General features: G+C 38.1%; 1 protein-coding gene across 2 annotated transcripts; it reads right to left on the bottom strand.

Annotated features, from left to right (window-relative positions):
* Positions 1–10,714: 10,714 nt before the first annotated feature.
* Positions 10,715–12,075, bottom strand: LOC108328850 (receptor-like protein kinase FERONIA). Of its 2 annotated transcripts, XM_052873382.1 has the most exons (3): positions 11,403–12,075; positions 11,036–11,316; positions 10,715–10,953 (listed from the first exon to the last, which is right to left on the bottom strand). In XM_052873382.1, the coding sequence occupies exons 1-3, from the start codon at positions 12,007–12,009 to the stop codon at positions 10,930–10,932; spliced, it is 912 nt and encodes a 303-aa protein (XP_052729342.1). In that variant the 5' UTR covers positions 12,010–12,075; the 3' UTR covers positions 10,715–10,929. The 2 variants fall into 2 exon arrangements, with proteins under 2 accessions (XP_052729342.1, XP_017418225.1); XM_017562736.2 differs by having other exon boundaries at positions 10,715–11,316.
* Between the last annotated feature and the right edge of the window lie 4,776 nt (positions 12,076–16,851).

Below are 16,851 nucleotides of genomic sequence, written 5' to 3'. Positions count from 1 at the left end.
GATACTACCAAGAACCCATCTTTGAGTCACAGCCATCATCATCCCCCCCGCGATGCCCACTCCGTCATCACTGTTTCTCGTCTGAACCTACAGCGCGAGCCACCTTCATTGCCTCACCATCTCCAGGTTCCTGTAACCAACTCACTACCACCGTGAATCACCACTCCCTCGTCAGTCTTTTCTTCGCTGTCATTTTATCCCCGGGAAGCTACCTTCCAACCCCCCACCTTTACCAGGTCACCACCGCAGCTCACTTCCCTCCGCATGCCATCACCTTCTCAACCCCGAACCACCATCACCCATCTCATTACCTTCGCCTCGCGCCATCCACGCGTTACACTCTTTGAAGTTTGCGAGCGGGCTCCCGCACATGTCAGCTTTTTGACCTCCCCCTCCACCGTGATCACTTCGTCATCTCAGTCCAACCCAATACCACCGTAAAAACCAGCAACCATCACGCTCGCATCAGATCTCCAAACCGCCACTCACAAGCCACCATGGACATCACCCAACTCACCGTTTCTTTTTCGAATTTCTGCCACCCACTCTGCACCGTCGTGAAACTCCGACCTCCCAACCGTCGTCGTCTTCTCCCTGCCACACTCTCAACCCCAAAGCATCCACTGGCGTCGGCTATCGCCGCCATATTCCCAGCGGTTACCACTCTGCTATCTATGCTTGCCATCCGAATCTTCAGTCAGTCGGTCTCGCGGCCAACACCATCATCCTTATTCACCTGCACACCCCATATTTCACCCGTTCACCCCCCTGTCCGTCTGGGCCATGGCCCAGTTTACTGTTGGAATTAATTTCCATCCTTGCACCCCTATTCATGTTCGGTTTGTTTACTTTCTTTATTTTTATGCTTTGTTTTTTTTATTTTGAATGTATCCCTTGTACAGTATCCGCCCCTTTTGTTTTGTTTATATTTGTTAAACTTGTTTTTGTTTTACATAAAAATTTCAAAAATCATAAAAATTGTAAATAATAAAAAATATATATAAAACTTAAAAAAACATTTAATGTAATAAATCGGTATGAGTACTCGTGCGATCGTACGCATCAGCCTAGTACTTATTGCCCAAATATAAAATAAATAAAAAGCCGTGTGAGTGCTCGTGCGATCGTACGCATCAGCCTAGTACTCATTACGCAAAACAATAAGAGAAAAAAGCCGTGTGAGTGCTCGTGCGATCGTACGCATCAGCCTAGTACTCATTACGCAAAACAATAAAGGAAAAAGCCGTGTGGGTGCTCGTGCGATCGTACGCATCAGCCTAGTACTCATTACGCAAAAAATATAAATATTACAGCAAAAATACCAAAAAAATATAAAAATCATCAAAAAACTAAAAACATCTACTTTTTTCAAAACTACGAACAATATCGCCTTGCCAGAACTACGTGATCCTTGATTCTCCATCAAAAGTGGAGATACGTAGGAGCAAGGCCAGTCCTTGTCAGGCTCATTCTCCCAAAAATCCAAATTTATCCATAACAAATTTTCCAAACAATTTTCAAGCAAATTTCTCAAACAGTTTTCAAATGAACTACGGAACCCTGATTTCTCATTCTGAATGAGAATACGTAGGAGCAAGGTCAATCCTTGTCGGGCCCAAAAAAAAATATATTGTTTGTTTCTTTAGAGTTTTATTTTAAGGGAAAGTTAAACACTTTGAAAACCACATCCACATTCGCACATTTAGTTAAAGGTACTGCCTTAGGGCAGGCGTTGTAGGGTGCTAATACCTTCCCTACACGTAACCGACTCCCGAACCAAGAATCTGGTTCAATTTGACCATGCCTTATCATTTTATGGTTTTTCCGTAGTTTTCCAGAATAAACTATGGTGGCGACTCCAAAATCTCTTTTTCAATACTTTTCAAAATAAATTTATTCTTCTTTTTATCTCGGCCATCTGCTAGATAATGGTCGAGCGCACTTTTCTCTTGTTTTTATCTCGGTCATCTGCTAGATAATGGTCGAGCACATTTTTCTCTTGTTTTTATCTCGGCCATCTGCAAGATAATGGTCGGACGCACTTTTCAGTTTTGTTTTATCTCGGCCATCTGCAAGATAATGGTCGAATGCACTTTTCTCTTATTTTATCCCGGCCATCTGCAAGATAACGGTCGGAAGCACTTTTCTTTTGTTTTATCTCGGCCATCTGCTAGATAATGGTCGAGCGCACCTTTCTCTTGTTTTTATCTCGGCCATCTGCTAGATAATGGTCGAGCGCACTTTTCTCTTGTTTTTATCTCGGCCATCTGCTAGATAATGGTCGAGCGCACTTTTCTCTTGTTTTTATCTCGGCCATCTGCTAGATAATGGTCGAGCGCACTTTTCTTTTGTTTTATCTCGGCCATCTGCTAGATAATGGTTGAGCGCACTTTTCTCTTGTTTTTATCTCGGCCATCTGCTAGATAATGGTCGAGCGCACTTTTCTCTTGTTTTATCTCGGCCATCTGCTAGATAATGGTCGAGCGCACTTTTCTCTTGTTTTTATCTCGGCCATCTGCTAGATAATGGTCGAGCGCACTTTTCTTTTGTTTTATCTCGGCCATCTGCTAGATAATGGTCGAGCGCACTTTTCTCTTGTTTTTATTTCGGCCATCTGCAAGATAATGGTCGGACGCACTTTTCAATTTTGTTTTATCTCGGCCATCTGCAAGATAATGGTCGGACACCTTTTCAGTTTTGTTTTATCTCGGCCATCTGCTAGATAATGGTCGAAAGCACTTTTCTCTTTTTTATCTCGGCCATCTGCTAGATAATGGTCGAAAGCACTTTTCTCTTTTTTACCTCGGCCATCTGCAAGATAATGGTCGAAGGCACCTTTTGTTTTGTTTTATCTCGGCCATCTGCTAGATAATGGTCGAAAGCACTTTTGAATTTTGGTGTCTCGGCCCTCTCTAAGACAATGGTCGAGCCCATTTTTAACTTTTTTCAAACGACCCTCTGCATGGCAATGGTCAAATCAAATTTTACTTTTTCAAACGACCCTCTGCGTGGCAATGGTCAGGTCCAATTTTTAAATTCTCTCAAACGACCCTCTGCATGGCAATGGTCGAACCGAATCAAAGTCAATTTCTCATTCACTTAATCTCTTTCAAAAAAAAAAACAAAAAAAAAAAAAACAAAAGAAAAAATTTAATTCAAAAAAAAAATGAAAAAAATGAAAAAATTCCATGTTTGATCCTGGTTCCTTTTCATTGAAATCCGAACGAAATTAATATTTCTATCTTTACTTATCTTTTACTCTGATAATATGAAAACATTGTTTATCATATGATCTAGTAAAATCTAAGTAAAGAGGGGCAGCACTCAATTTCGTCCGGGTTGATTAATAAATTTACTTTCATAAAAAAAAAAAAAAAAAAAAAAAGATTATTTCCTCGTTCACTGCATCTGTAGCATTGGTGGACCTTCCACGAGGTTGTCACACTTCAATTCTTAGTTTTGTTTGTTTGTTTCATTCTCTGTTTGTTTCTTGTTTATCTTGAAATCCAGACGAAATTAGTATTTCTAACTTTACTTATCTTTTACTCTGATAATATGAAAACATTGTTTATCATATGATCTAGTAAAATCTAAGTAAAGAGGGGCAGCTGTCAACACTCAATTTCGTCCGGATTGACTAAATAATTTGTTTTATTGTTTTATCCTCATAAAAGGAAAAATTAAAAAAAATGTGTGTATATAAAAAGAAAAAAAATAATAAATAATAAATAATAAAAATAATAAAAAAGAGAGGTATCAGACGTTCGTCCTTCCCCACTGTTGCTGAGGCCGTTCGTCCTTTTTCACTATTCGACCGTTCAGCCATTTGTTCATTTTGGACGTTCGTCCTCGTCTTCAACCGTTCGGCCTCTCATTTTACCGTTCGGTTTTTGTATGTAAGCGTTCGGTTTTGAACGCTCGTCCTATGCACTGTTCAGCCGTTCGGTCATAATACTTTGATGAACGTTCGGTCTCAATGAAGATTGTGTTCAGCGAGCGTTCGGTTTTGAGCGCTCGTGCGAACGTTCGTCCTCTCTCTTATGCGACCGTTCGTCCTTTTTCACTATTCGACCGTTCGGCCAGTATTCAAGCTTGCGAGCGTTCGTCCTCTTTGATCAAGCGTTCGTCCTTCCTCACTGTTACTATGGACGCTCGTCCAAATAGTGACCGTTCGTCCTTCCCCACTGGTGCTGTGGCCGCTCGTCCAAACAGTGACCGTTCGTCCACCTACTGCTCCAACTGTCTACCGCTCGTCCTGATCGTTCCAGCTTTGTGACGTTCGTCCTCAACTGTGATCCTTTAGGACGTTCGTCCTTCATTTCTACCGTTCGTCCTCACATGATCCCTTTGCGTTCGTCCAAACGGTCTGAGGCGTTCGTTCTCCACCGAGTACCACAAACGTTCGCCCTTGTCTTTTAGGACGTTCGTCCGTTTCACTGTTCAACCGTTCGGTCATTCGTTTTCATAAGACGTTCGTTAATGCTCAGCCTCAACCGATCGCTCATCCTCAATTGTTCAGCATCTCGGTCTCGGTGACGTTCGGCTCTTCCCCTGCATGGTCGTTCGGTCTTTTCCTTTGAACTCAATCGTTCAGCTTTCCAGCTTGTGTTCGTCCATTCTGAGCTTAAAGGCAAGCGTCTGTCCCCTTCTCGCATGCAACCGTTCATTGACGTTCGGCTCATATATTACTCTGTTCAACCGCTCGTCCTCAGACGTTCGGCCATTCGGCTCTTTAGGACGTTCGGTCATGTGTTTACTGGACGTTCGGTTTTGTGTTTCATAATTGATCACTCGGTCTCATTGTGTTCGGCCTGGTATAACGTTCGGCAATTGGAGTATTGCTACACTCGTCCAAATAGTAAAGCGTTCTTTGAGCGTTCGTTCATATAGTTTGAGCGTTCGTTCGTTTGCTGTTTTGACCGAGCGTCCAACTTAGTGGGGGCATTGTTTTAAGATGTTTTAGAGCGTTCGTTCATACAATTTGAGCGTTCGTTCGATTTCAGTTTTGACCGAACGTCCAAAAAGCTGGCGATACACTTTAATTCGGTCTGAGCAGCGAAGATGGCCACCCTCTGCCACTGTCCGCCATTAACATCTGAAAGCCATTTGCAGTATGGGTTTCTGCAAGAGAATATTTTTGGCTGGCTTTCACTTTTGAATTTTAATTTAGAGAAAGGTAGATGCATGGCTTGGGAGCAGACACGACTGGAAGCATGGGGAGCAACACGCTGGCAGCGTCATGGGCAACTCCATATTCACGGCCTCGCTGGAAGGGAAGCACACCAGCACGGCAGAGCAATGATTGGAAGCACATGGTGAAGCAAACATGCGGCCACTCTGAAAAAATCACTTACAGTATGGGTCTCTGGAAATTAAAAGGAAGCAGAGAATATTCCTGGCTAACACTTCCACTTGTCTTCCACGTGTGCCCACATGGAACCTCTGCTGATTCCGTCTGGCATTTGGAAACGCATGCAACACCCTGCCTCCCACTCGCCTGGGGCTTCCACTTACCTTCAGAATCATTACCTTATTCGAAAAAAAAACTGAATATCCAGCAAGGTCACCTCGACATATCCATCTGGAACACCCATACCTTATACACAGCCCACACTCTGAACCCCTCTGGAATTATCTTGAGGGACCTGGGGAAACTGCCTTGACCGGATCTTCATTTTTCAAGAACCCAGACTCCACTGACCGGGGGAGGATCATCATTCGCATACAGCCAATATAGCTTCATCTCCAAACATGACGGGGGCCTAACCTACAACCTCCAGCATCCTCACCTCTGCATATTCATCCATTGCCATAGGCCACCACCCATCCTCCATATGCCCACACAGCCAACAACCCACAGGGAGCCCTTTCATCTTCTCCATTTTTTTTCATCTCCAACGCCCCTTTGCCTCCAACCCATCATCCATCATTCATCTCTGAACCAGAAACTCTTCATTCATTAACAACTCACGGGACCGAAACACCACTACTGACCTTCATCTCCTCCCCTCACACTACGCCACCTGATTCACCCAGAACCATCAATAACCACTCGGCCAGGGACAAGACAGATTTGGAGAACCTGAAATATTAAGGCAACAGTCATGGGTTGAACCAATTCGTTTTTGCACTCTAATGACCATTGCACCACTGTAACTCCCCACCGTGACCGGTCCAACACCGTCATCATCTTCCTCGGAAACCTTCCACCCAAACCGCCAAGTTGCTGCCACCATGCTTCAACCGCCGCTGTCATCCTAGTCACCGCCACACTATCACCTTGCCTCACTACTCCCAGCCAAACTTCTCCTCCTCTTAAACCGCACCCCCATCTTCATCACATTCCCCATCTAACCCAACACTACAGTGGCAGTCACCGCATGCCATCACCTTCTCAACCCTGTTACCACCGTGAAACTCCCTATCACTGCCTGCCTCATATCTCCATTCTCCATCCCCCATCCTCTTCCTTCTCAACACTTATCATACTCACCAAACCAGACTCAAGTTCCAGCTTCAACCACAATCCATCAACCACCGAGGGAGGGTCCCAGCAAGTAGCTCTCATCCAAGCTTGAAAGAATACTCACGGCCTAGAAGAAACTCACCATCCTTGCAACTTCCAGAAACCGGTGCAGCAACTCTCATGCATGCAAGCTGTCCAGGAGCTTCTAGGCAGTAGAAACATCGTCCAGCTGGTTACGAAGTAAGGAGCTTCAAGAGGTAAGTAATGTCTCCATTATGAACTTGAACATGTCTCCGTTATGTTGATGCTAAATTTGCATGAGTTAAGATTGCATGTGTTACTGTTAAGTAGATGTATAGTGTTGTGAATATTTGTACATGTCTGTTGTTACCGAACAATCATCCCACCCAACCATCTTGACACCCACGGCCACTGCTAACACACACGGCCAAACATCACTTGCTATTTCCTCCATTGCGCAGCCTTTCATTACTCTCTACCACACTCCTCTGATCACCGTGAACCACACCAAACCGAGGTCACCTCCATTTCTTCCTTCCTCTTTATTTACCTCTTCACCCAGTGCCACAACCAGGGCCTTCACCTCAGACCATCACCATCATCTTTATCCTGACACCTTATCCCACGGCCAAACAGCCTATCACCTTCATCATCCTTCACACCATTTCCAAACTTCCCTATCACCTCAACTCCTCACCTTCAGCAACAAGCATTATCCATCCACCAACCACCGAGAATTCCAGTGAACCAAACCAGGTGCTGGGACTAAGCCATTAAGCTCCCTTTCATCCCTAATCACCACCAAAGGAGTTGAATCCTTGAACAGGAAACACGCACACGACAGAAACCTGCCGTTCTCGGCAATCCAAACCCAAAAACAGAAAGTAGATAAAGGAGATTGGGAGAGCCCGTTGACGGCGGCTTCCAAGGCTGACGACGTCGCTGTTGGGGAACGGATCCGGTGGTATTTGAGGTTCGCCGCCGACGTCCAGATCGCAAGAGATGGTGGTGAGGGTGGATGGGTCGCGAACAGAAAAAGAGTGCATCAGCGCGGAGATGACGACCCTTGGTTGGGAGAAGGAAGATTATGGCTCTGAGTTGAATAAGTAAGAAATGGGAGAAGATGTTGAAAAATTCTAACTTCCATTTGTCACGCGCATATCCGGGGCACACCCCTGTTTCTGTTGGGCCTTTATTTCTCTTGTGTTTGTTTCTTTATTTTTATTATTTGTTCTTCAGTTAGTTGTTCTTTATTACGCACCCCATTGTAAGATAATCCCATCCCTCTGTACTTATTTGTTTTGTTTATTTATCAAACACTGCACACACTCACTTTTATTTAATGAACAAAAAAATTACAAAAATAAATAAATAAAAATAATAATAATCTTTCTTCAAAAAATTACAAAAAATACGTTTTAAAAGTTTAGGCGCATGTGTGATCACACGCATCGTCCTTGTGCCAAAAACCTTTTCTCCTTCTTCAAAAAAAATGCCAAAAATACGTTTTAAAGGTTTAGGCGCATGTGTGATCACACGCATCGTCCTTGTGCCAAAAACCTTTTCTCTTTCTCCAAAAAAATGCCAAAAATACGTTTTAAAGGTTTAGGCGCATGTGTGATCACACGCATCGTCCTTGTGCCAAAAACCTTTTCTCTTTCTTCAAAAATACCAAAAAATATGTTTTAAAGGTTTAGGCACATGTGTGATCGCACGCATCGTCCTTGTGCCAAAAACCTTTTCTCTTTCTTCAAAATACCAAAAATACGTTTTAAAGGTTTAGGCACATGTGTGATCACACGCATCGTCCTTGTGCCAAAAACCTTTTCTCTTTCTTCAAAAATACCAAAAAATATGTTTTAAAGGTTTAGGCACATGTGTGATCGCACGCATCGTCCTTGTGCCAAAAACCTTTTTTCTTTCTTCAAAAATACCAAAAAAATATGTTTTAAAGGTTTAGGCACATGTGTGATCGCACGCATCGTCCTTGTGCCAAAAACCTTTTCTCTTTCTTCAAAATACCAAAAATACGTTTTAAAGGTTTAGGCACATGTGTGATCGCACGCATCGTCCTTGTGCCAAAAACCTTTTCCCTTTCTTCAAAAATACCAAAAAAATATAAAAATCCTCAAAAACCAAAAACATCAACATTTTCAAACAACAAACAATATCGCCTTCCAGAACTACGTGATCCTTGATTCTCCACTAAAAGTGGAGATACGTAGGAGCAAGGCCAGTCCTTGTCAGGCTCACTCTCCCAAAAATCCAAATCATTTTCCAAACGAATTCTCAAACAATTTTCAAGCAAATTTCTCAAACAGTTTTCAAAAGAACTACGTAACCCTGATTTCTCCGGTTGCGACATTAACGTTGAAATTTGTCTATATTTTTGTGTACAGAGAACATTGATAGAGCATTTCGAAAAACTTCAGTTGGATAAAAAAGATTCACTTGAAGATGTCAAGGTTGAGGTCTTTGAAAAGATCATCACCTGTCTGTGGAAAAAGGGCGGAGCTCAAAATAAAATATTTGATATCTTTGAAGAAAGATTACATGTAATTTCTTTCTTTTTTTTGTAGTTTCAAGATTACATATAATCTTTCTTTTTTGTATCATCTTTTTTGAATGTTTCTTTACTCAATTCATATCCACATTCTCATCGCAATTCAATGAATGTTTCTTTTGTTTGGAAGCACAGGGTACAGAAAGAAACCCTTTAATCTCATTTATTGCTTTTAGTTATTCATTATATTTAAATTTAATTAGGAATAGTTCTTTGTTTAGTTAAATTACATGCATCCAAATCAACTTGCCTCTAAACGTGTACGTTACAACTTAAAGTTTTAATCCAGCTTTTTACCTCATTATACCTCCCTGCGCATATTATGACGGACTTCAGAAACTAATGCGCAGACTTCCTTTATCGCCTAGAACTATGTCCCCAATAACTACGTTATAAAAAGTCATTTTTGTACGTTATAAAATGTCATTTTTCCACTAGTGGTACGGGAAACCTATAAAAAAGTTTTGATTTTTTAACTTTGAAAAAGTTTTGATTTCTTAACGTTGAAATTTGTCTATATTTTTGTGTACAGAGAACATTGATAGAGCATTTCGAAAAACTTCAGTTGGATAAAAAAGATTCACTTGAAGATGTCAAGGTTGAGGTCTTTGAAAAGACCATCACCTGTCTGTGGAAAAAGGGCGGAGCTCAAAATAAAATCTTTGATATCTTTGAAGAAAGATTACATGTAATTTCTTTCTTTTTTTTGTAGTTTCAAGATTACATATAATCTTTCTTTTTTGTATCATCTTCTTTGAATGTTTCTTTACTCAATTCATATCCACATTCCCATCGCAATTCAATGAATGTTTCTTTTGTTTGGAAGCACAGGGTACAGAAAGAAACCCTTTAATCTCATTTATTGCTTTTAGTTATTCATTATATTTAAATTTAATTAGGAATAGTTCTTTGTTTAGTTAAATTACATGCATCTAAATCAACTTGCCTCTAAACGTGTACGTTACAACTTAAAGTTTTAATCCAACTTTTTAATTAATGTCGTAGTTGGTGTTATGGGCTTATAATATTTTTTCTACCAGTTGTTTTTCCAATAACATTATACAAATGATCGCTGATCACACTGATGTGCAAAAATATATACAAAATTTGAGAGGATAAAGTTGACTGTATATTATAAATTTAAATACTGATATAGGTGGAATAACAAATGTTGGAGATGTTAAAGTATATGAATGACAATTCAGTAAGCATTTGATCTTCATTAATCATTAATTACTATCTTTTTTTCAGAAGTTTTTGTCTGCAATCATCTCGTGTTTTCTTTTTATTCAAATCTGTCTATGTTCAAATGATAAATTCGATTCTTGACGGAAACAATTATTATTCAAACTTTTCTAATTTTCTGACCGAACTAAATATGCCCGAAAAACCTTGTCTTGACATGCAGATTTGGAAAACATGTCACAATATACTTTTTTTTGTATGTTAAGAGGATGCTAAAGAATATGCAATTAAAGCTAACTACAACATAGTTCATTTCAGTAATACTTGAGACAGATATTTGACTGCTTGAAGAAACTGGAGGAATACCTGTTGCAGAGTAGAGTTTACAAGTCAGATAGATTTCCAACATAACTACTTTTCTGTCGGGATAGGAGAGTGAGTTGTTAAAGCTTTTTTTTTTCATCTAACAACTGAAATCTTGATACATATAATAACATTAGATAAATCTCACGACAGTTTATCAACTACATATTTTATGCTTATGTTGAGTCACACAGCAGCCATCTAACTATTCAAATGTTTAAACCTTAAATAACATAACTTGTCTATACGTTTGTGTTGTTCTATATAGCAGTGTTTAATTATCTACAAATACTTTACATTTCTTCAGTATCACTGTCTTCTGTGCTGTCTATCAGTTCCGCTCCTGGGTGAATAACTGTGGTGGAAAATAAGGTATAATCACCATTAGTATTTGTATCAGCCTGTTCCTGCAACGACAAAGCATACTCTAGTTGTACCTCTACTTCACCCATTGTTGGTCGCTCATCCGGTTCATACATCACGCATCTTTTGGTGATATCTATGAAGACTTCCCAACACTTTGGTGCAATCTTTCCCTTGATGCTCGCATCAACTTTTTCCTCAACAGGCTTCTCCAGAAATTCTCTTTCAGCTGGCATTGTTATGTATTTCCTTCCACACACAACTTCTAGCAGAACCATACCAAAAGAATAAACATCAGATTTATCTGTGATGGCATCGTCAGTGAAAAGCTCTCTAGCCATGTATCCAGGAGTACCTGCAAGTAAAAATATTAGCTTAATATAATACAAAAGTTCATTTTAGCAAGTAATTAAGCTCATAAAGCAAAGAAAAAAAATTTACCAGCCACAACATCAACTTTAATTGGCTTTGGTTTTGACATCAATCGTGACCCCTTTACGCTAATGCAGAAACCTGTGAGTTTTGGGTGCATGTTGTCGTCCAAAAGGATGGTTCGAGGTTTGACTATACGGTGGATGATGGTGCGCTTAGCTCCTGCATGAAGGTAGTGTAGTCCACGCGCTGCTCCTGTGCAAATCTCCAACCTTTGCTTCCATGACAGCTCCCCACGTTGTAGGTGTCGATCTAGAGATTCATTGGACATGTATTCGTACACAACAATCTTCTCTTTCTTGTGGCTGCAGAATCCTATAAGAGACACACAATTAGGGTGACGAAGCTGGCAGAGCAACTCTATTTCATTCTTGAACACTTCACTGTGTTCCACAGAAAACCGTTTCACTGCTACTATGTAATCAGAAGCAGCATAATGTTGGAGATAGCCTTTATATACTTCACCAAATCCTCCACGACCAATTAGTCTCTTTCTATCGAAGTTGTTGGTTGACTTTCTAATCTCTGCAAGAGAAAACTGATGGCTCAACTCTTCTATTACTGTTTGATACTGTTTCTTTGAAGAACTTGTGTTGCCTAAACATTTCATAAACATTGTTCCAATTTGTGAGAGACACCCTTCTTCCTTAACTGTTTTCCACTTTCTATAAGCATTCACCTCTTTTCCTCTTCAGTCTTACATCATTAAGCTAATTAACCATGGTCTCTATAATTTCTAATTTATAATTAACATTTCACACTCTGATCTTCATTTCAGCTGTTTCTCCAGTCTTCACTGCTAATATTATTAATTAGTTTACAGAAAAAAGGTTTAAAAACATAACTTGGAGGCTGATGGATTCGACTAATTGAGTTTACCAATTCGGTCAACCAAAATAAGAATGAAACAAAATGTTGATCAAATATTTTTTCTTATAATTACTTGAACGCATTAACACAAATAGTCATTATCATTTTTACATTTACGTCTGACATGAATAAATAAATGAACAATATTTACATACGACCTATATCAGCCAAAAAAAAACATTTTGTGTTTGACCCTTATAGGTTCAACATAAATCCCGATACATTTATGTTTGAATTTATAAAAGTTAGACATAAAAAGTTTCTTTTACTTTTGACTGTTATAAATCGATTTTAAAATTCCAATTGAGTCCTCCTTTTCTCTATGAATAAGTTTTTATTCTTCGACAATGGAGGCTTACATTGTGGAAGGCTGCATTGCATTTCAGAACGAGTGGTTTTTTCATCTTCAATGGTGGTTTTCTCTTGAAGCAACTCTCTATTTATTTAGTTTTTGCATTGAGGTCAGTTACTTACACCTTACTATATACGGTACCCATGACTATTCTTGGAGAACTGAGGCATGAGTATGCTTGAATGTCCCCTTAATTGTGTTTATGGATTTGTATATGTATTTTTTGAAATTTTCATCATTAAGGCTTTAGGTTGGTTGTGTTTAATAAGAATTTTAATTTTTTTATTTTAAAATTCATGGAAATATATTGAAATTAATTTATTAGTTTATGCTAAGATTTATTAATTATTTAATGCATAATTTTAGATGTAGACCTTGAGCGAATCTTAATTTTTGTTTGAGACTTTAAAGATTACTTATTTGTATTATATTTTGAATTGTCCAATTTTGATTCATACCATTTTTGCATTTATGAATGAATACTTGACTTTGATAATGAGTGACCACTTTTATTTCGTGTATTTCAGAGATCGATGCAAAATTCAGTTGAAATTATATCAAATTTATGATGATAGATTTTCCCGTGTACATGTTAGTGAATTATGAAAAAAAAAATTCTGAATGGGTTGGACCTCACCTTATGATAATTACAAATGTGAGAATGATGGATTGTTACCAATAATGTACATGGATCGAAGGTGGATGAATGCATGTCGTATTAACGAACACTATGAAAAATGGATTGTTGAGTTCTTGCAATATGTTCAAGAACACACAAAAACTGTAGGTGAGACATATTATTGTTCTTGTGTCGTTGTTTGAATTAAATACATCAAAATTTGGGTGAAACTCGTAATCACTTGTTCATACTCAATTTAGTCAAAAGTTATACAATTTAGGCTTGACATGGAGAAATATTAAATAAGCTTACAACATCAAGTAGAAACATACTTAACATTTGAATTTATACTTTTACAAATTTTACTATACTTTTAAGTTATACTCTAGTACGATTGTCATCTATATAGTTTTTCTTTTAACATTCCAATTTTAGTAACTTACAATTGATACAATAAGACATTATAAGATCAATAAAACAAATAAATTGTCTCAACATATAAATATATGGTTTTAATACAATTATCTAAAAAAATAAATGAAATAATAAAATATATCTAAAGCAACTAAGAAAAACTACTAGACTACAAGAAAGAATACTTTCACTAGTGCAGCGAGGGGCTTTTACCGCGGTTATTTTTCACTATACGTCGCGGTTTACGAACCGCGGCATATTCAGCCGCGATAGTAAGTCAGAGACTTTATGCCGCGGTTCTGACCGCGGTATATAAGTTGCAGAATATGCCGCGGTTGTCCAAAGAACCGCGGCCTAAATCCTTTTTAAAAAAAAAAAATTTGTCCACTATATGCCGCGGTTGGGGTTACAACCGCGGCATATTCCCCTGCAGTTTTTTAAAATTGCAGGTCTGTTTTTGTGATATCCACTACCACAAAAACAGACCTGCATATAGTAATGTCTTGAATCTCTGCAAAAGACAATTCATATTAATTAGTGTATATGAATTCAACATTTGGGAAAAAATCAAAATTTGTTAAAGTTATCAAAATTTGTTAAAGTTACCACTAATGAAGAAATCATGTTAAGAATGTAAAAGGGCATAAATACCTGGAACAGGGGCGACGAAAAAGCTTGGTGCAACAAAGGGGAATGGCAGCGGAGAGGAATGACAGGCGTTTCAAACGATTTTGATCGGCTAAAACTGTTTTTTATCGTCAAAAATGGGAAATGACCGAACAATTTTGAGTTTAAACGGTGAAGAAACAAGGAACTGAGATGGGTGGTCGACGGGAGAAGAAAACTCGAAGTCCAGAGTGTCTGCGCGAACAAGACGATATTGTTCCAAAGTTTTATTTTTTAACTCTGACTGGGGAATCTACCGCGGTTCACTACTTAACCGCGGTATAAGATGGTATTTTTGAAATTATTTTTAAACTATATGTCGCGGTTCGCCGGCAACCGCGGTAGAAGATGGCATTTTTAAAATTATTTTTAAACTATATGCCGCGGTTCGGAGGCAACCGCGGTAGAAGATGACATTTTTGAAATTATTTTTAAACTATATGCCGCGGTTCGGCGGCAACCGCGGTAGAAGATGGCATTTTTAAAATTATTTTGAAACTATATGCCGCGGTTCGGCGGCAACCGCGGTAGAAGATGACATTTTTAAAATTATTTTTAAACTATATACCGCGGTTCGGAGGGCAACCGCGGTATATTCCTCTAAATATTTCAAATTCATTTTAAATTTATTTCATGTAGGAGAATAGGTTGCGGTTACTCTGAGAACCGCGGCATATAGGCTGTTATTTATTTTTTTTTTCAGACGTGGCGTCAAAGGGGATGGTTGACTGGCGTATATGCCGCGGTTCCCATCTGAACCGCGGTATATTCCTTCGATTTATTTACAAAACTGCCACCGCGCACCATTATGCTGCGGTTTCTAGTGAACCGTGGCATAATGTGCGCTGTAAAAACCCAAATTTTTACTAGTGTTTGTAGCATTCTTCTCCTCCACTAGAGATTCTTCAACACCTACCCCATATATGCTCACACTAATAAGGTGATCATCGCAAAAGGAACAAACAAACACATAAAAAACACCAAAAGAAATAATAAGATAAACTAATGTGCAAAAGAGTTTTCATAAAATAAACATAGAGATATTATCATACATCACTCATTCATAAAGAAATCATATCATATATAAAGACTCATAGTAGACTCAATTATCTGGATACATGTATTGATATCAAAATCTGATGAGTTATGCACTTATGGTGGTCTTTATTGCTCTACAGAGTCATTGTCAATGAGTTTTATCCTACCACACACAAGGTTAGTACATTAGCATCTCTGGCCAAGTTAAAGCCTCTAGACTAGGACCTGCACCTCTCACCACATACCCACCATTCTCTACTTGAGATTGGGTGATTATTAGAGCAACAAGATAACTCTTAATAATGAATCTATATATCAATACATACACTAAAGAAATGTCATCACAGAATCGACCCATGAGATATCTGAAATTACGCCAAACACGTATAATCATCATATTCATTAACAAGTTCATCATCATAATAATTTCATGCATGCATATTTGTACCTAAATCTATCAATCATTCTTATATAAAAATCATAAATCAACTATTATTTTAACATTACATAGTCTTACACTAAACGTACTAAAAGAATACATATATAAGGTCTACTTGTCTAGTAACCAAATAGCTCGTTCAACGAAATTATCATTAAAATTTACAAACTTAAATCTTCTCCAAAAATCGTTCAACGAGACTAGTCTCGTATAGCTACAACCGAATGAGTGAGCTATCTGCTTAAACTATTTTTCCTATTAATAGTTTTTTAGTAGTTGGTTTGTTTTAATAGTAGTAGATAAAAACAACCGTGGAGGCCATTTTAAATAGCAAAATTGTAGTTGCTTACACGGTCATTGCAAAAGTCTTCCACTAACTGTTTATTTTACTAATAATGTCACTTATATGTGATAAATATATTCAGAATTTGACATCATAAGATAAAAGATTGACTGAGTGTTTTATACATTGAGAAGTGAGGTTTAGTACATGATTTTTCATAGGAAATTGCTCCATATAAGTTATACTTAATAACATATTAATCAAGGAGAGTTTGAATGGTCAGACAGAGAGAGGAAATTAAATAACCAAGCAAGTGTTGCAATAAGAAATTTCATCTTGAGTTGTTTAGTATTTTCATTATAGATAGGTGTCATTTTGGACGAGATTCATACGAAATTTCATAAAATGAATTGTAGTTAGTAAAATATGAGCACTATAATCAATCAAAACGTGTTTTCCGTTACGGCTAAGAGAGAGGGAAACTAAATAACAAAACTAAGTATTCTTAATTTTAATATGAATTTCGTCTCGTATTGTTTATTATATTTGTTATATAGAAGTGTCAAGGTAAATTGAATAAACAAAATACGATGGACAAAATCAGGTATTCTTTGTTAATCGAAAACACATTAAATTAAATAAAAAGGTGTCTTGTTAAACAAAATTTTTGTTTTTTTTCTTACATATCAACTCTACTTACATGGTTTTTTTATTTTATTTTAAAGTGTAAAAAGAAAATAATATTCCTTTATATTTTTGGATTGTTAATTAATAAAG

Source organism: Vigna angularis, chromosome 2, assembly GCF_016808095.1.
Source record: "Vigna angularis cultivar LongXiaoDou No.4 chromosome 2, ASM1680809v1, whole genome shotgun sequence".
In the NCBI taxonomy this organism is placed as follows: Eukaryota; Viridiplantae; Streptophyta; class Magnoliopsida; order Fabales; family Fabaceae; genus Vigna; species Vigna angularis.
The sequence above is the reverse complement of the archived record's forward strand: the minus strand, read 5'-3'. Positions and strand labels throughout refer to the sequence as shown.